Raw genomic sequence first — 21479 nt, 5'->3', positions numbered from 1 at the left:
TTATTTGAAAATGCTTGTAGTTTAAGGAAACTTTCTCGTTTTTGGCTTGAAAATTTTAATCTTTCGTAGAAAATTCGCCTTTCTAACTTAAAAATTCAACAGTTTTTTTAGAAAACTCCACTAGCTGGTAGAAAATTCGCTTCTTAAATAAAAATAAAATTTTTTAAATAAAAATTTAAACATTCTATTTTTTCTAGAAAAATTGATATTTTCTAGTTGAAAAACTAAATTATTTGGTTAAAAACTTGTCTTTGGTAGAAAATTAATCTTTTCGGATGAAAACTTACTTACTTGGTTAAAAGTTGATATATTTGGTTCGAAATTTGTCTTTCTTATGGAAAATTCAACCATTTTGTTTTAATTGAGGATTAATATATTTTATTGAAAATTCCTCTTTTTTGGTACCAATGAACTGTCTCTCGTTCAAAATAAACTCTTTTCTAGTTAAAAATATCTAATATAATATTAAATCATAGTGGAAAGAAGGAGGGAGGGGTTAAAACTTAAGGTTCGTAGCAAAGAGGGGAAGGTGGGTAAAAACTATAGAAAAAAACTTCACCTAATTTGAACACGGCCTCAAAGCTGTGCGAGATGAATATAATAATGTGGAGACTGCTGAGAACTATTCACGGCCAAGAACCTTGAGATTTCTGTGATTCACGTAGTATATATTTTAGCCAAGATTAACTTGAACGTAAATAGACACGTATTGACAGTACACAGCACAGCCGGCGAAACTAACGGCATGAGGGAGCGGCTGCTCTGCATGCAAGTGGAGTCAAATCGATATTCTGTTACAGAGCTGGAGAAGCGGCCGCAGCCGCAGCTGCCTCGGAGCTCTGAGGAGCTGGAGGATTTGCAAAAGCTGCTGCACTTCCCCGAGGAGGTGGCGCTCAGGTTGGCGGAGACTGAGTACCAGTTGTTCTACCAGGTACCACCCAGCGAGTACCTGCGGCACGTGACACAAGACCTGTCCGCCTTGTCCCAGAAGCAATCATCTGCCAGATCTTCCACGTCGCCGGGTCACAGCTCGAGCAAATACTGCACCACGAACAGCTCCACTCAGACGGAGGAAGAGGCCTCCTGGCCTACTGCTACTGGCACCACCACTGTGCAGACCCTCATTAACCGCTTCAATGAGGTACCTACCTATTCATTTATCTATCAAAAGGCACTTTTTCTACCCTTCCTCTTTTTCTTTACAAATATTACCTTACTTAGCATTACAGAAGAATGACAAAAAACGTTTTTTCTGAGAAAAAAAGCGGCAAAAAATCAGTACTTGGCTCTTAAACTACGGCTCGAGATAGATTTTTATCTCTTTCTCTCCTACTTCTAAAATGCTATCTTATTTCTCATGCCAGACGAAGCATTAAAAACATCTATAGATGCAGGTTTCACACAAAAGAAGTAATTTATTCTAGACTGTGCTTTTTATTCTGATTTTTATCAAACAGAAAAGACATGTTTTGCATTTGTTCTAAACTACGAAAAGAGAGAGATTTATATCCCTCTTTCTCTTTTACTTCGCAAAACCTACCTTGTTTCTCATGCAAGACGAATGAGGAAAAATGTCCTTAGATCCATGTATCACAGAAAAGAAGAAATTTATTTTAGACTGTGCTTGTTATTCTCAATTGTAACACGCCGATAAAAAAGCAGTACTTCTCTCTTAAACTTCGACTCTAGATAGATTTATATCTCTTTCTCTTCTACTTTTCAAATGCTACCTTATTTCTCATGCCAATCGAAGAAGTAAAAACGTCTATAGATGTAGGTATCACGCAAAGGAAGTAATTTATTCTAGCCTGCTTTTTGTTCTGAATTTTATCTAACTGAAAAGAAAATATTTACATTCGTCCCAAACTGCGACCCGTGAGATATTTATATCCCTCTTTCTCTTGCTATTCGCAAAGTCTACCTTATTTCTCATGTCAGTCGAATAAGTAAAAACGTTATTAGATGCAGATATCATACAACAAAATTAATTTATTCTAGATTTCGCCTTTTTTGTGATTTTTATCAATCTGCGAAGAAAATCTTTATTACGTTCCAAACTACGACTCAAAACAGATTTATATTTAAATGATTGTATTAAAGAAGTTAATAACTAATATTTTTTGAAAATGTGCTTTTTGCATAAAAAATTCTTCAAAAATCAAATATACAGTGTGTTAAAATTATTTATTCAAAAGCTAATTTTTAATACAATAATAAAAAGGTTAGTAAATGAAAAACAAATAGTGGACTGTGTACTTGTCTCCCACTTTCTTTTTTTATTTTCCTAAGTTCTTAACTTCTTTTTAAACCTTTCTTGGACCAACTTACACTTCCTAAACGTTTATAAATCCAGTAAAAAAAATTTTTTTTTTCTTAAAGAAAATGTCCTTAAATAAAACTATTTGTAACTTTTTTCAGTCCGTAAGTACCTATCGAATTCTAATCTATAATGTTAAATATTCATTTTCTACAAAAAGCCACATTTATAAGATTTCTTTCTTTAAATGTTCTACCTTGTGATCAGAAACTTTATTTCTTAAAATTATTATCATTTTTTATGTCGAAATTTTTTTTTAAAAAACTTATTTATTCTTATTCAGCTTCCCAATATTTCGGAAAAAAGTTTTCATTATTATTTTTCATTATAAAAAAAAGGTCTGCAGTCGCTATATTAATACTATTTTCGAAAACCTTGAAATTTACACCTCCACATTGTTAAATCATTTACTCAAAATTCATTAACTTCTTCTAGTCAACCTCATTTTCACCCAACTCAATGTCTTGGGAACAAGATTTTATTTTTTGCGTCTACTGAAAATTGCACTTTTTATCGTGATTTTCAACCAAGCCTGTTCCAATTTTAGGTTTTTGTCACTTTGAATTTGTAAAATTTTACATTCCCTTTCTCTGGACTGGATACTATTTTTTAATCAAACTTTCTTGGCCTCAATTCTGGAGTACTTCAGCTCGGAAGTAAACTTTTGTTTTATCCTTAAATGATGATTTCGATTTTACAGAATGTTATTTCGTTCTCCCGACAAATTCCGATTTTTTGGTTATCTAGTTATGTAAAGCAAACCTTCATTTCTCTTCTACCTCGTAAAGTCTGCCTCATTTCTTATGCCAGGTGGATGGATGAAAAAATCTTTAGATGCAGGAATCATAAAAAATAAGAATTTGATTCTAGACTGTGCTTTTTTACAAATTTGTCTTGCATTAAAGAGAATCATTACATGCATCCCAAACTACTACCCGAGATAGCTTGTTTTTCTTTCTCTTTTACATACTTTCCACATTCTACGTTATTTCTCATGCCACACAAGTGAATAAGAATGTCTTAAGATGCAGGCATCACAAAAAAGAATAAATTGATTATGGACTGTGTTTTTTCTTCTGATTTTGATCAAACTGAAAAAAGTCATTACATGGGCCATAAAATACGATGCGAGACAGATTTATATTTCTTTCTCTCTTCTCCTTCGCAAATCCTACCTTATTTCTCATGCCACATGAATAAGTAAAAATGTCTTTAAATGCAGGCATCATAGATAATAAAAAATTTATTCTGGCCTATAATTTTTTTCTAATTTGTATCACAGTGAGAAAAAAATCAATAGATGCATCACTGTAAAAACTGCAGATTTTTTTTAATGCTATCATTTTTTCCATGTCCTGTTTTTCAACATAATAAATTCATGCTGTTATTTTTAATTTGAAACAAATTAATCTGAGTTCCCAATAGTGGTGTCATTGCAGTACCACTTAAGACTGTTTCTTTTTTTAGCTTTATCGTAATACCTGAATGTATCCCTGAAATAATACTTTTTCCTAAACTTCGACCCGAGATAGATTTATATCTCCCTTTCTCTCCTTCTCTCTTACTTTTCGCATCCTACCTTATTTCTTATGCTAGATGAATAAAAAAAGCGTATTACCACGCGGGAATTACAGAAAAGAACAAATTCATCCTCGATTGTGAATTTTCTTTTAACTTTTACCGCGCTCACAAGAGGAATCAACATCCTTTGAATTTTGTTTGGATTTTAATCTTCCTAGTCATTGATTATAACGAAACCTGTGATATCTTAAAGTCAGAAGCAAGTTGATCAAAAGGCTTCAAAAAATCCACTCATGTTATGCAGACCATGATGCAAGAGCCTTTCAAGTCCCTGTTTGATTAGCTGGTGGGGCTTTGAGATTGTAACCGGACAGCCTGGGCTCGATTCCTCCCACTGGCATTTTTTGTCTACTTTTTTCATCACAATTCACTATTCAATTTATTTAAATAAAGCCAAAAGACGAGTTTTTATAAGGAGAAGTAGGGTTTTTCAACCGTTACCTCTTTAAGTCCATGAAAACTTTTTTCTTCTAGAAAATTCTCATTTTTATCTATATTTCTGAAGAATTTCAGTTCTTTATCATTATTTTCCTACGAGATAAAAACAAATCATATAAAAATAGTGTAATAATAAAATAAATATTCAATCACAAAAAATATTAAAGTAAAATAATATAAAACAGTATACAGGTATAAGAGAGTTTATATTATTATATAATATTCATCTCTTTAAATTAGAGTAATAAGGGTTTTTTACTTGCATATAGATTCAGAATTTTTTAAGGATTTCATGGCACTGACTTATCCTTGAAATATTTCTATCGGAAGTGGCAAAGTTTGGAAAACCTAATTTTACAATTTTAAAAATAGTTTAAAAGAAATATTTTGGCTAGATTGAAATAGAAAACAATTAAAAAATTACAAAAAATGTAGGCACTTCCGCCTGATATAACCGGGAGTTGAAAGACTCTCCCATCGCGGTCCATGTAACGTGCGTAGGTTTAATGATCCAAAATAATATTCTAAATTCTCGCAGATTCTGTAAATCTTTTGAAATCTGATAAAATTCTCCAAAATCAGATAAAATCATTTTATTAGCAAAAATCGTTCTGAATTATTAAAATCCTTAAACTCGTAAAAATATTTATATATTCCTAGAAATTCCAAAAAAGCCCTTGCACCTGATTTAAATTTCTGAATTTTCTCGATATCTATTAAAATCCCTTAAAAATTAAGAGTGTTTCTAAAATTTAACATTCTTCAAACACTCAAAATCTTTGAAAATCATTCGAAAATTGTGAAACCTCTCGTAATCGTATAGATTCGTTTGAAATATCTTAAAACTGTTATAATCTCTATACAGATCCTTTTAAATTAAATTAACTGTGCAAATAATTGCCATTTTGTTATTGTAATGGGTAAACTGTATTAAATATCACATAAGATGAGGGGGACGGGGGTTACAAAAATACGTTCCTGTCTATAAACGTTTTTCAATATTATGTGTCCTAAGGAATTTAATGATTTGCTGCTTTACTTTGTTGTTATAAAGCTTAAGGCTTTATCCTCCGTATCGCCGTCGAAAATGATTACACATCAAAAGTTTTTAAAATCGAAAGAACCAATATTCAAAAGCCTTCTTGACTTGAAAACTTCCTAAATATATAGACGTCGCTGTCTATAAACGCGCTTCACTCTTACGTAGCCAAAGTCACTTAACTCTCTGACAGGTTTCACCCTATATATTGCAGTCTAAGCTGGGAAAAATAATAATTATATAAATTTAATCCACTCTACTCAAACCATACCTATGTCAGTTAATAGATTCATTTCACTTTTATATGTCCAAAGGTATTCAACTCTCTGACACACGATTTACCCTCCATATCGCAATATATACTGTTCATACATTTATACTTTCCTATATCGATAGACGTTATTTTTAAAAGCCTTGCAAATTTAGCAACTTCCTCAATATAAAAACGGCCCTCTTTATAATAGGGTTTTCCTTTAAGGTGGTCCAAGGAATTTAACACTCTGACAGCATTTACCCTCCATATTGCAGTTTAATTTTTGTATGCTTTAGGTTTTAGCCAATAAGTGCGTATCACTGAATATTATTTCATTAATTCAGCTCAATCTACTCATGCAGTACTAATTTCTATTAATAGACGCGTTTCTCTTTTATATGCCGAGGACATTTAACACTCAGACAGAGGATTTACTCTCCATATCACAATATAAGCTTTTTAAACATTTATACTTTTCTAAATCAAAAGAAGCAATTTTTAAAACCATCAAAATACGTCCTTATCCGCAAAAACACGTTTTATTTTCACGTGCTCCAACACTCTGACAGAGACTTTACCCTCCATATCTCTATCTAAATTGTTTATACATCAAGTTGAATTATCTAGCGCGTAACGCTGAATATAGTTTTATAAATCTAACCTTCTCTTCTTATAGCATCATAATGGCTATAAGTAGATCCATTTTACTTCTATGCGCCCTAAAGCATGTACTCTTCATATTGCGGTCTAAGGTGATATGCATAACAAATCTGAACCAGCACTCTACCCACTCATATCTTTTACGTTCTTGCCTTCCTTCACTCGTATCATACTTATACACGAAGCTTCTCATTTTTTACGACCTAAGGAATTTAACGCTTTGAAACTGGATTTAACCTCCATATCGCGGTCTAAGCTCTTCAATCATTTATATTTTTCCGAATCAAAAGAAGTAATTTGCAAAAGCCTTTAAAATTTGAAAACTAAATAACAATAAATGCTTTCTTATCCATAAACACGTTTTCCTTTTACGTAAGTCAACGGTCCGACACATGCTTTACCCTCGATGTCACTCTGTAAGATGTTGATGCATCAAATTTCAATGCATAGGTACGTCAAATTGAATGTCATTTTATAAATTTAATCCAGTCTTCTCAGACCATACTTATGTTCATAAATAGATGTATTTTACTTTTATGTACCCTAAAACATTCACCCTCCATATCGCATTTTAAGATTTTTTACATAAAAATTCTGAGTATACACTCTACCCACTTATATCTTTTACACATTTACCTCTCTCTACTCGTACGATACTTATATACGACGACTCTCATTTTTAAATGACCTAAAGTATTTAAAGATCACACACAGGATTCACCCTCCATATCTCGGTCTGAGCTTTGTATATATTTAAACTTTTCTAAATCGATAAAAGTCATTTTTAAAAGTCTTCCAACTTTGAAAACTTTCTGAATATAAAGACGTCCATTACTAAGATCGCGTTTCGCGTTTAGGTGACCCAACGTACTGACACTTGCCTTTACTCTCCATATCACGGTCTAAGATTTTTACAGAAAAAAGTTTTATTGAATCAATGGATGACACTACTTCTAAAGCACACACGTCTTATTTATATTATACTTTCGAATAAATCAAAGGTCTTCTTCTGAAATAGGATGATAGTGCTATTCAATTAAATATTATTTTAATTCAAGTGCATAATTATTCTGTTCTCATTCCTTTACTATATAAAAAAATTGTTCTGAGGTTTATAGACCAATTGAAGAATTGATTCTAAAATCGCTACCAACATCCACTTGCCCTTCACATTATTTCTATTTATAAAGCAGGTGATAAAGCTGATCTGAGAAATTACCAACCAATCAATATAACTAAGAGGATTACAAAATTTCTCGAGAATACTCTACCAGAAAAGCTTTCCGTCTGGTGCAAGAAATGTTTGCTGCATGTAGAGCATTACTTAATTATCACTCACTTAGTGCTGCTGACAAGTTTACTCATGTCAGAATAATTTAGAAACTCAAAACACATACTTTTTTATGTAAAAATTATTTTAATTTATAGAAAATTAGCTAATCCGAGAATTAGTTTTATTTAGGAGAGAATGGAGTATAGTGATACATTTTTACTTAAATGCTCTAAAAATTATGATTTAAATTTTATTTTGATTCCTGTATTTCATAAGGTGAAGGTCAAATTACTAGGATTATATGTTACAACTCATATCCGCTTTTTTATCAAGTCATTATTCGAGATTTGATTAATTCATTGATGTTGCATCTCTACCAGCGTGACCCTTACACTGGTTATAATTTAACATATAATTTACGGATTTTAAAATCTCAAAACTTTAGATTCAAACCTTAAAACTTTAAAAATTTCAGACTTAGGGCAATTAAAACAAAACAGATTCTCGAATAAAGTATTAGAAATTGTTCAAAATTTAAAGCTTTCGATAAAAAGTTGTAGTAAATGGTTTGAAAGCTTTTGGGAAATTTTCCTCGTTCAGAATTAAACTATTATTCGGGGGAAACCGAAAAACTTACGACCATGAAATTTCCTATATCTATAAATTTCAAACTTTTGTAATCAATTATAAACAAAGTAAGCGTTCGACCGAAAAATAAAAAAAAATGTTGGATTCCTCTCAGAAATGATTATGTTTGCCTTTTTTTGGTTTTTTCCTTTAAAATATTTTTTAAAAATTGATATTATTTTGTAAAGTCATATAAGTCTTAAAGACAAACTAAGCGACTGACAAACAGTTAACAAAAATTTAGGAGTCCGATTTAAGAACCGAAAAATCTTTCAATGCGTCTACGAAGTATCTACGTGCATCTTTTTTAAATCATTTTTAGTAAATTAAGTTATTCCTAATAAATGCAAGTTTTTACAGTTTTATGATCATCATAAAGAAAGTAAGCATCCCATCGAAAAATCCCTTTGATTGTTATACCAAATATGTAGTTTCGCCTTTTTAAAACTGTTTAAAAATAATTAACCTAATTTTTTTAAATTTGGCCAACCAAAAAACTGAAAACGCTTCGAGATTATTGCTCCATCTAGTCTAAAAAGACGTTAGGTATTTCTGTTATTTTTTGATAATAATACAAAATCCTTGAAAAATTTTTAATACTTAACACCTGGCAAAATAATGCGTGCATTTCTGAAACCGGATTCTTTTTCCAATCTCTCTGGTAGTTTAACAAAAACATGCGACTGGCAATCGGAAGTTCTGTGGTTCGATTCTCAGCAGTGCGAAAGAGAAGATCTTTTTTCAGAAAAAATGTAATTACCTCTAGTCTGAAAAGACGTTAAGAACTTTTGCAGTTCTCTAATGATGGTACAGATTTATTTAAATAATTTTCTAAGAATTTTCCGATTAAGAAACTAAAAACTCCTCTCGATTTTCGTCGATAATATATAACTAAACTTTTTTGTCTTCAAAAAATTTTTTTAACAATTACAATATTTTGCAACTTTCTGAAATTATTTTCAACAAACTAAGCGCCCTATCGACTCCCCCCATGCTTTAATTTTCCTCCATGAATATCTCGATGTGCCGTTTTTAAAACCATTTTTGAAACAATTAAATAATTTTTTAATTATTGGCCGATCAATGAATTCAAAGCTCGTCTGAATTCAATAAAAAATATTTAAATGCGCATTTCTGTTTTTCGATGAGAACTATTTTTTAACAATTACAATATTTTGTAACTTTCTGGAACTGTTATACAAAAAATAAAAAATTCTTACAGAATAGTAGACATCTTGATTTTGTTTAAATACTCAAAGCTGATGTGCAATTAATTAATTTGTTTATAAAAATTGCGGGACTCAACAAAAGAATGTAACTGTTTGAAAAATAGTTTAAAAAGCAATCCTAGATATTTCGGAGATGAATCGAAAGGTGTTTTCGGTTTTTCTATTGAACGTTTGATTTATTTATAATTAATTACAATAGTTTAAAATTAATAGTTATAGGAAACTTCATGGCTATGAAAGTTTCACCCCCCTTCCCTCAAAATCCAAAAAATCCAAAAAATAAAAATCTTTAAATGTCACTTTTAATAATACTTTTATACGTATTCTGTTAAAATTACATTACTAACGTATTTTCAGGTGCTAAAGTTTAAAAAATTACCATTTTTAATTTTTTTTCAATCATAATAACTTTTATAATTTTTAATAAACTAATAGTTATTTAAAAAATTCAAATCTATTCAAATTTGACATTAATAACACCTTTTATCGGTTCACATTTGTTGCAATATGTAATTTTGTTTTTCCGACTTATATTTTATACTTTCAGACTAGAAAAAAGGGTTTGCAAATTGTTTTACACTTCGTTTTTATGAAAAATTCGTTAAATACATGAAAAATTAGTTAATTCGACGTTGGACTATTGTAATTATTCTAAATGTAAATTAATTCAAAGTTGAAGCTTTTAAAATGAGACTATACCATTTATTTATTTAAATTCAAGTCCTATAACTTGAGAATGTATAAATTGGGGCAATTAAAAAAAGACAGATTGTCCAATAAAGCATTTCAAATTGTTAAAAGTTTAAAGCTTTGAATTTTAAATTCTACGTACATGGTGATTCCAACTCGAAATGCATGTTTTAATGTTTAAAATTGAAATTATTTTTTGGTTTAATTATTTACTTTGATGACTTTTCCGAATTAAAATCAATTGCTTTAAAACCATTAGAAAAATTTTCTTTCTAACTCAAAAGTAAAATATCATTGGGGAATACTCAAAATGTTACCCCCCCCCCCCCTCCAAACAACCAACAAAATAAAAAATCTGAAAAATCACGCTCATAACTACCTTTATCTTGTGCTGTTAAAACCACATAAACTAATGCATTTTGAAGTACCAAAAATAGCAATTATTAACGAAACAACATTTATTTAACATATTGTAATTTCAATTTTAATTATAGAAATGTTTAATTGTTACTATTCTAACAATTAATATAATTCGGATTTATTAATATTTATTAATAATTTTTTCTTATATTGTTTTCTTTTGAAATTTTATTTGAAAAAACAAAACAAAAAATTTCTAATAAAAAAGTAAGTATAATTGATTATAATTCTATTGAAAAACCGAAACGTAGAAAAAATTAGTTTCAGACTATTTACTTAAAAATTCGGAAGAGTCATCAAAGTAACGAATTACTATTTCTTGGAACATTTTTAATTTAAAATACGAATTGAATGAATATTACTTCCATTTCAAAGGCTTTCAATTTTCATGTTCTTTAATCATGAATGCTTTCCAACAGTTTCATTATAAAATCGTTCCAGTATTCTCTAATTGTCCTCCTACTCTATTTTATAGCACATGCTTTTGGACATATGCAAATACGCCGTTTGTTGCTTCTACAGCGGATGCTATTAATTCAAGAGAACAGGCAGAAACGGGTACGATTATCCGACCAATTTTAAAATCGAGACATTCAGATCTCAAATTTTAACTTTTGACAAATTTTAATTAAGAACCAAAAACAATATATTAGTTTGTTAAATTATAAAAACCTAAAAATTAATTTTAAGGTCGGGTCTAGGTGCACGGAAATTCGGTGAACGTAGCATAAATTTTTTCGGCAAGCCGAAAATGAGCCGAAGCAAATGTTTGAAAACAAATTTTTAAACATTGGAAAAACTCTTGAAAATGTCAGGAGATTTCGGTAAGAGGAATTTGAAATAACTGTCAAGGATGATAAATTTTTTAATTTTGTAATTTAAATCGTTTTAATCTACTCATAGAATATTTTGTGTTAAAAATGTGACAAGATTGAGATTCATGTCTTTGAATAATAATGGGCAAGAAAAATGAAAAATGAGTCAAAAATGAGGTAATTTTGAAAATTAAGTTTTGCGGCCACTTTGATATAATATTATCATTAGTAACTTATTTGTCTTCTATTTATATTTACATATTTTTCCAGTTTCTTCCCCCTGATAATTATATTTTTAGTTGAAAATCTTATTTTTTGGTTGCAAATTCATAATTTGGCGTTGAAAACTTAAGTAAAATCTTTCTTGTTTGAAAGTATAACTGTTTTGTTGGAAACACGTGTTTTTAATTTGAGAATTTTATTTATTTCAGTAAAAAATTAATCTTTTTGGGGTAAAAATGCAACTGCTTTGCTGAAAATTTTTTATGTTTGGTTGAGGATTCAACTACTTTGCTGCATATTTGCCTTTCTTGGTTGAATTAAACTAATATATTATTCGTTAAAGAATTATATCTTTTAAGTTAAAAATGAAGTTTTTGGTTGAAAGTTGAAACAAGTTGTTAAAAAATCACTTCTTTATTGAAGATTCACCATTTCAGTTGAAAATTTATCTTTGGTTTAAAATTACTTTTCTTATTGCAAATTATTTTTGTCAACTTGTAATTTAACTATTCCTGTTTTAGATTCATCATTTTCGTTTAAAGTTTATTTCGTTGGTTGAAAGTTAAGCTATTTTGTTAAAAATAGATTTTTCTAAATTGAAAACTCAAATAGTTGGGTAAAAGTAAAACTCCTTTGTTAATTTATTTTTCTGTTTGAAGGTTGAGGTCTTTATTTGAGAAAATTTTATTTCGTTGCAAATTTGTTTTTTAAAAATTAATTCTTTTTACTAAAAATGTAACTTTTTTATTTTTGGTTGAAAATTTCTCTTTTTTAGTTCAAAATACAATTATTTTTTTAAAAATGCATGCAGGTACTTTTTTTCTAAATTCATACATGTAATTTGTAAAAAATTCATCCTTTTAGCTTGAAATTCAACGGTATTGTAGAAAACGCATTTTTGATTAAAAATTAAATTTTTCAAATGAAAATTTCATTATTCCAATTATGGTTAAAACCTGGTTTCTTTAAGTTTTAAAATTTAACTGTTTGAATGTTTGACTATTTTCTTACAAATTCAGTTGTTTGCTTCCTAAGTTATATTTTAGTTTTAAATTCATCTCTGTGATTAAAATTCGGACTCATTGATGAAATATTCGTTTTTTTGCGATGCAAAATACATTTCTTTAGTGGGAAACTGAGCTATTTGGTTGAAAATTTAACTATTGATTTGAAAATTAACTATTTTGTCGAAAATTCATATTTTTAATTGGAAATTGAGAAATTAGGTAGAAAATGAAACTGTTTTCTATAACATTTATTTTCTTGAATTAAAAATTCTTTTTTTTTAATTAAAATTTAACTGTCTGTTGAAAAATGTATGTATTTTGTTCTAAATCCGTCTTTTTTGGTGAAAAATTAATTTTTTTTTGTAAAAAATAAGTTCTTTTTGTTTTAATATCCATATATTATAGAAGATTCATATTTTTAGTTTGAAATATTAAATATTACAATTTTTGTTGACAATTTATTTTTGAAGATGGGAAATTCGGCTATCTGCTAGAAATTCGTCTTTTTTTATACAAGTTTAACTATTTTGTTGAAAGTTCATATATTTTAATCGAAAATTAAAATGCTTTGTGGAAAATTGGTCCATTTGGATTAAAAACTCATCTTTTATTTTAAAAAAGTCATCTTTTTTAGTTGAAGTAACTAAATAAATTTAAATTTCTTTTATTTAATTTGCAATCATTTTATTCGGTTTATAAAAGATTCTATGTTAAAAATGTAACAAGATTAAAATACTAATCTCTGCATATTAATTATCAGGGTAAATGAAAAATTTGTTCAAAGAAAACCATAAAAATATCAAGAAATTTTGAAAACGAATTTTTTCGCACACGTTCTAAATGAAAGCACTGCAATATGAAAATATTAAAAATGTACAATTCCAAGAAAACAAAAAAAGTTGGTTAAATTTCATTTGTCATTGTACACAACTTTTAAAACCAGGAACTGATTTAATTTTCCTGAGGTACAAGAAAGATTCTCTTCTACTTTGAGTTCTCTTCGCGAACTTTAGAAGAGAGAAGACATTATTGTTACAAAGTTGAAAAATGTTTCAATGGGTAATAATGAAAGTTAGACATTTTTCATTCCTATGCCATCAGCAAGAGAGTAGCTCAGTAATTAATTCAGAAGATTGACAAAAGGTTGTAAACTAATTGAGGTTATAGAGAAAAAGTTTTAAAATTTGAGCCAATTAAATTTGCGGATGTCTAATTGAAATAATCAGAATCCATATTTGAAGGGTTTCAGTGCAGAAATAGATAATCAACAAAATCACAATCTTTCAGGGGACTGAAGTAACATTCTGTAAAGTCAAAATCACCATTTGAAAATAAAGCAAACGTTTACTCTTGAGCTTTAACGTAACATTTATTTTGATTTTTTAATAATTTTATATGCAAAGAGCGCATTTTCTGAAAAAATGTTGGTTATCTAGTTCTGTACTGCTGTCCTTCAATTATTTCTCTCTAAAAATTAAGATCTTAGATTTATTTAATTGGAAGGAGAATTTCATTCTGATTCAACAGCAGAAAATTACTTTTTATTTATTTAAGAGAATGGTCTCTGGCTGAGTGTCGACTGAAAGTAGCCAGTCCTCCAACATGTACTTAGATCTACTTCGAAAAATAAATAAAAGAGTTTCGCGATCGTCTGAACGATTATCCGCTCTCCAGACAAGAAAACTTTTAAAGTAGTAAAAATTTAAGGGTCGTTTTACAAAGATTTATTATATCATTTAAGATGCGTATGTTTAAAGAAAAATTAATTTCAGAAACTCTTTAACAGATATATTTATTATTACAAAAATTGACTCAAGAGCCAAAGAATCTTCAAACTAAATCTGAAAATTTTTAGTTTAATTTTTCTCTTTGTTGATATTCTTTTCTGCTCTTTTGAAAAAATTACAAAAAATGTGTTGACATAAGACTTCTAACAGGTTTTAATTTTAAATGTTTGATAGGATGTTGAAAACTTTAAGCTATCTTTTTTTAATTCCAAAGAGTTTCCGAATGTTTAATAGAATATCAAGGGGTTTCAAAACATCTTAAAATGGTTTGAAGTATAATGGGGTATTTCAAATGATTCAAAAGAATTTTCAATATATTTACATAATTTGACGGTTTTCTAGAGGATCTTCAACATTTTAAGGTATTTTTTAAAATTCCAAGACATATTCAAGAGGTTTAAAGAGTTTCAAGGTACTATGAAAAATTGCAAAGGTTTTTGAATATTCTGGGCTCTTTCAAAAGACCCAAATAATTTCTATTATTTTTCAGACCTTAAAGGTATTCCAGAGGATTTATAAGATTTTAGGGTATTTTTTCAAATTCCAAAAAATTTTTAAGAGTTTCAAATAATTCCACAGAATTTCAATAGACTTGAAAGACTTTCAAATATTTTAGGTTATTTTTAAACATTCCAATCAATTTTTTAAATGTTTCCAGAGTTTATAGGTATTCCAGAGAATATTTAAGATTTTAGGGTATTTCGAAATATTCTGAGTAATTTTCAAATGTTTAATAGAATATCAAGGGATATCAATATCAAGGGAATTTTCGAAAATTCCAAGAAATTTTCAAGGGGCTTAAAGCGTTTTAAGGTATTTAAAAAAAATGCAAAGTTTTTCAAATATTCTGGGCTCTTTTAAAAGATTTCAAGTAATTTTTAATATATTTTTAGACCTTAAAGTTTTTCCAGAGGATTTTCAACATTGTAGGGTATTTTTTTAAATCTCAAGGAATTTTAAAAAGGTTCAAATAATTCCAAGTTATTTCAAAAGATTACAAAGGATTTTGAATATTTTAGGGCATTGAAAAAGATTCCAATAAATTTTTAAAATGTTTCATTTCTAGAATAATAAATATTTTGTCTTAAAAATTTGGGAAATTATAGCGAACATGCTAACGGACGTCCCCACATACTTTTTTTGTAGGTTAATTAAAAAAAGTTTTAATTTAGCCAAACATGATTTATTTGCATAGCGCTTAGGAAATAGTATCGATTTTTTCCGTGTTAGATTCCCCCGGATTTTTTCCTAGGATAAGAAATATTTTGACTTCAAAATCTGGGAAATGATAGCGAACGTGCTAACGGACGTCTCCCCACACTTTTTTTTTGTTTTTTTTTTATAAAAAAATATTTGATATTCCTAACAACGTGCGTGTATATTTCGAGGTTATGTGTGTTACAGTTCACCCGAGCGTTACTTCCAAACTACACAATATTTTTGGCCGAAAACTTTGGACTTACAAATAAACATAGTAACTAATCTCCCGGAACTAACCTTGTTTGCAGGCAATCAAAAAAGTTTATTTCATAAATAATTTCCAGATTATCGGAAAGGCAGAGATGAAAAATGACGTAACCTCAAAATAATGCATATGCATAAAATTTTTATTTAGCATAATAATTTTTTGTTGTTATTATCCATCAAGAAAGAGTCCGGGAACGTCCGTTAAGATATTCTATAGCATCTCCAAATTCAGTTTTTAAAAATTTTCATTTTTGTGGGAAAAAAGCCGGGGAAACTGTAAGTATCACATGCCCTTAAGGAATCTTTAATAAGTTAGAATAATTTGAAGGTTTTCCAGAGGATGTTTAAGATCTTAGGATATTTTTTTAAATTACAATAATTTTTAAGTGTTTCATATAGTTTTAAGAGGTTTTAAATATTTCAATGGATGTCAAATATTTTAGGGTTTTTTAAAAGATCCCAAGAAATTGTTGATAAGTTTAAAAAATTTAAAGGTATTTCAATGAATTTCTAAGAGTTTTCTAAAGTGTTAAGAACTTCAAAGAGTTTCACGGGATTTAAAATCTTTAAGGGAAATTAAAAATATACCAATGAATTTTCAATTTATTCCAATCATTTTTCATTTTTCTTTCCTCTCTTTTATTTCTGGCCAGAAGGAGGAAAGAATTTTGTCTTTTATTTTTTAGGAGGGAGAGGTTTTTTTCAGATTGCAATGGAAGCATTTTGTGGCTTTTTTCCAAATTTGATCGTTAGATTCTTAATTTTCTTTTCAGGACTTCTTCACATCCAATAATTTCGATGCGTTCTATAGGATGTTTAAGATTATCGGGTATTTTTTAAATTTCAATGAAGGTTTAGCGTTTTTTTAAAAGATCCGAAGGAATTTTTGATGTTTTAATAATTAAAACACATTCCACAGGATGTCTAAGATATTAAGGTAACATTTCAAGGGATTTTGACAGATTTTAAAGGTTTTTAAATATTTCAGGGCATTTTAGAAGATTGCAAGGAATTTTTGATATATTTCAAGATTTCAAGAATCATTTTTGCATGAAGTAAATGCATGAATTTGCAATTCTTTACTTTGACCTGAAATTGTTACATTGTTCTCTGTTTCCTTTATCCGCGAGGTTATAAACAAATTTTTAACAAACTTTTGACTTAATTTTATTGTTATCAACCATTACAGTTATGAACTATGCAATGTTATGCTTCATCGAAAACTATTGTATTCTACACCAAAAGGTATTTAAGTATTTAGTTAGATTTTAGTTATTATATACTCACGTTTTTATTTTGATTATTCATTTATTCAATTTTATGACAATTAGCCTAAAGTCTCACTTAATTAAATATTATTTGCTTTTTATCATACAAAAAAACTATTATGTATTTTGCAGCCTTAAGAAAGACAAAAACCTGTGTCCAAACGTCGGCATTCTATGTGTACACTTTAATTTATTTTTAAATAAAAGGTAAATTTGCACATGAACGGATAACTAAAAAAATCTTCTTTATCTTCTAAAAAAAATGGTCTCCATGAGTTACATCTACATTTTTCCAAAAATACAGATGTAAAATAGTTGAATTTGTGAACCATTTTCTCGATATCCATATCGCTTACCCACAGGGACTGAGAAATTCTCTGTAAGTCGAGTTTTACATAATTTATCATTTAAATTTAGAGTGGAGGTAGTAGTAGTGCAGTACAGCCTGAATCAGACAGTGAGAGAATTGCAGTAGAATAAGTTGAGTTTAGTCAGACTAGAGAATAAAGTACAGAAATGACACTCCATTGTCATCTCACCTGTCGCCTTGTGACTCAGAGCGTGTAATTTTGTTTTGTTTTGAACTTTTTGAACTGCAGACGAGAAAATGAAGTTTCAACAATGAATGATAACAAAATACGTTGCAGCGAAACCCAGAAATTACTGAAGCAATATCACAGCAAATTATCAATCCTGCTACAGCCCCGACAAATTATACAATGGGATAGCTGATAGAATTTCAAAGAAAGTTGTAGAGCCTAATTTTTTATATTCTAAATATTTCTTTATAAATAAACAAATACGACGAAATAAATGGCCATTTTTTCTATTTGACGCTTCTGATGCTCGTCAATAATAGGGAAATTATTGTAATTGCCTAAATTTCATAGATTTACATTACTTGAAGATATTCTATTCCGATACAATAAACAACAAAAATTGATGAACAAATTATTGTTTGAAAGTATATTTTCCATAATTTTCAATAATTCTTGATAATTGTACGTGTTTTGAAGTTATATTGAAAGAAATTTAGATGGGAACAATATTATAATAAAGAAAATTTTTCTTGAGGATATTCTGGTTAATATTATAAACTAATTTAATAAACAAATGCATTATTTTGGAATTTATCGACGAAAAGATTTAGTTTATTTTTTCGATGTAAGACTTTTTAGTTACAAATCTCATGATAATCTCAGCAAAATTCATAATGTGTTGCTAAATTTTATGTTTATTTTTAAATCAAATATAATAAACAAATGTATTTTTTAGGCATTTTCCTTCTAATTGGTAAGATAATGATGATTTTAGCAACGTTCATAATTAAATCATTAATTTAAAGGTTTTTTAAACAAATTTAATAAATAAGTGCATTATTGGGATATTTGTTGACGGAAAAAATTGTTGATCTCAATGCTAGTTTCTTTAATTGAAAAGTTTACGATGATAATTTCAGCAGGATTTACAATTATCTAATTAATTTTCTTAAAATTCATAATTTTTTTATCAATTTAATGTTTTTTAAAAAAAATTTAGTTTAAGTATGCATAAAAAACTGGAAGAAAAAGGAAAATCTATGCAATCCTGAATGTGCAGCCTTATTAAAAGAATGAAAGTAATAAGAAACTAAAACTAAAAGGACTGAGATTGAAAAAACAAGCTTTTTTCCTCGACAAATGCCTGAATAATGAATTCGCTCATTACATTTTTTTGCATTTTCAATTCAAAATGAATGAATGAATTCGCTTATTACATTTTTTTGCATTTTTAATGAAATGTGTTTAACAAAATTTTAAATTTATAAACTAATTATAAATGCTGCTGACATTATAGAGAAGTTCACAATTAAAATGACTGAACTAAAAAAAGCGAGTTTTGCTATCGAAAGGTGCCCAAATAATGCATATGCTTATTAAATTTGTTCAAAGAAATCATAAGATTTATCAGCCAATTATAAATTTTGGTGAAATTGTAATTACCTTTTCAATTAACAGGACTGACATAAAAAATATAAATTTTTCAGTTGGCAGATACTCGATTTATGTATTTGTTTATTAAATTTGTTTAAAAATAGTATAAAATTATTAACTAATCGATAATCTCGCAAAAATAATCATAAATATTCCATATAAATGGGTTGTGATTCGAAAAAATAATTTTTTCGTCGACAAATCCCCGAACAATGCATTTTTTATTAAATTTGTTTGAAAAATTAAAAGAACTTGCCAACAAAATATGAATTCTGCTCGAATAATTAACATGTTTCTATTTTTTATACGGACATGAAACAATTAGTTTTACGTTCGAGAAATGCCTAAATTACGCATTTGTTTATTGAATTTCTTCATAATATTAACAAGAATAAACTTAGGAAAAATTGTCTTTATTATTATATTGTCTTAATCCGAATTTGTGCAGTAAAATATAAAAAAACCTTAAAGTATTCAACGTTATAGAAAATACACTTTCAACAAATAATTTGTATATAATTTTTTCCTGTTGATTGTGCTATGATAGAATATCTTTATCTACTGTGAAAATATACAATGTAGCCGATTACAACCATTTTCTCATTATTAACAAGCACCGGGAACGTCAAATAGAAAGAATTGAAATTCTTTCAACATATTTCTTTATTTATAATAAAAATTTAAAAATGATATGAAAAATTAGACTTGACAGTGTGCAACAGCGCGAAAAACACAACTGTTTTGGATCAAAATCGACCGATAGAACAATTCTTAACGGATTTCAATGTTTTTTTCTTTTAAATATTTTACTCATAACTCAATGTAAAGACTAACTAAAAATAATCTCCGGCAGGCTAGAGTGAGAATGAAATTGTTTATAATGTTATAAAAAAATTATTGAACAATAGCCCTAAAATCTTTGAAATATTAAAATATATACCGTTTACAAACTCTTTGTAGCCTACAGATACTTGAAAGAAAAAATCCAAGATTTTGTTGATTCAAGGAAAAGGAACCAACGTTCGAAAAAAGCCGAATAAATTTGTTTTGATAAATTAAACAGTATTTAGTTTTTTATTTTAAATAGTTTCAATTTAAAAAATTTGCAATGCTTTAAGTGCTTTAACTTTAAAGTTCAGTGTTTAAAACTCCAATTAAATTTTTTTCATGCATGAAAGTATTAATATGAAAATTTTTAAAATGACCAAAAATTTGTTTTTGTTTATAGAGACTACATTGAAATATTCATTCTGATAATCTGACTGCTAATAAGAATAAACATTTCGTAAGAATAGCATGCGACTCCAGATTGCTAGTCATTACAATAACACTTGCAATAATAAATAAACATAGAATTTAAAAATTTAAAAAGAATATAGAGGTTTCCTTATAGGATACAAAATTCTCTTACAAACGCATAGCAGAGGCTTGCGAACTTATTCAACCGTTTCATGTTAAAAAGAAGTAAAAATTGCAGGAGCAACAGTTGTAAAGAGCATCATGTGAGTTTAAGAAGTCCTTAACTTTAGCAATTTCTAGCTGAATTGCTGTTCGCAAACTATTTGAAATTCCGTTTACAATGTTTTTGCGCGAACACAAAATAAGTTTCGACATTTCACTCCATTTTCGTTGAAACTACAATATTTAAGGAAGGAATAAAAGTAGAAATAAAAGCAGAAATTTGTAGTTAACAGAGTTTTTTATTTTGTGTTTCAGGTGAGCTCATGGGTGACCCACGCAATTACCAGTGGCGCTACGATCGAAGAGCGGCAGGCCATCCTCTCTTGTCTGTTACGTGTCGCCCAAACCTGTTGGAATACTGGCAACTTTAATTCAGCTATGGAAATCGTTGCTGGTCTCAAGTGAGTTTTACTTATTTTTTTATTATTTTCTTCTCCAAATAAAAAGTATTCTCTAGTTTCTATAGAAATTTGAGCATATGCAATTTCATTAGAATGAACGGAAAATTCAGAATTTACAAAGAGCAACATAAATTGTAGTAGGAATTGGTTCGCTTTTTAAACATAGTTCAACAGCGCCAGTCAAATTTGACCTTGGTTTATTAGTCTTCCTTTGTGAAAATTGAATTCCATGTAAAGACGTATGTGACGGTACGAGTGATGTACGATATTTAATTTGAAACCGCCATGTTTTGTGACTGTAGACCCCCTGAAAAGTGAGCGTTAGATAGCCGTTCACAAAAATAGTGCGAGATGTTCCTATGATGTGAATGTTTATTTATCACTGCCCGAACATTCTTTATTTTGTTTTGCTTTTAACATTTGTCAAATTTTTGAAAGGCCAGCTCATATTTATGCTTTCATTTTTCAGGTAGTATATTCGTGTGCTTCTTTCACTTCTGGATTTATGTTGAGCGGTGGGACGTTGCTGGTTTTGTTCATGATTTTGTGTA

The 21479-nt window shown here is 28.7% G+C and overlaps 1 protein-coding gene across 1 annotated transcript in view; it reads left to right on the top strand.

The window, feature by feature from the left end:
• The first annotated feature begins 745 nt into the window (after positions 1-745).
• The window catches only part of LOC117178499 (1-phosphatidylinositol 4,5-bisphosphate phosphodiesterase epsilon-1-like), a 232785-nt gene continuing 212051 nt past the window's right edge, over positions 746-21479 (top strand). The window contains exons 1-2 of the mRNA XM_033369925.1: positions 746-1141; positions 20783-20928. Coding sequence (XP_033225816.1) covers positions 746-1141; positions 20783-20928 — 542 coding nt within the window. The remainder of the gene's footprint in view (positions 1142-20782; positions 20929-21479) is intronic.

Source organism: Belonocnema kinseyi, chromosome 8 (genome assembly GCF_010883055.1).
Source record: "Belonocnema kinseyi isolate 2016_QV_RU_SX_M_011 chromosome 8, B_treatae_v1, whole genome shotgun sequence".
NCBI classification, from domain to species: Eukaryota; Metazoa; Arthropoda; class Insecta; order Hymenoptera; family Cynipidae; genus Belonocnema; species Belonocnema kinseyi.
Note: the sequence above shows the minus strand (reverse complement) of the source record. Positions and strands in the feature narration are given on the sequence as shown.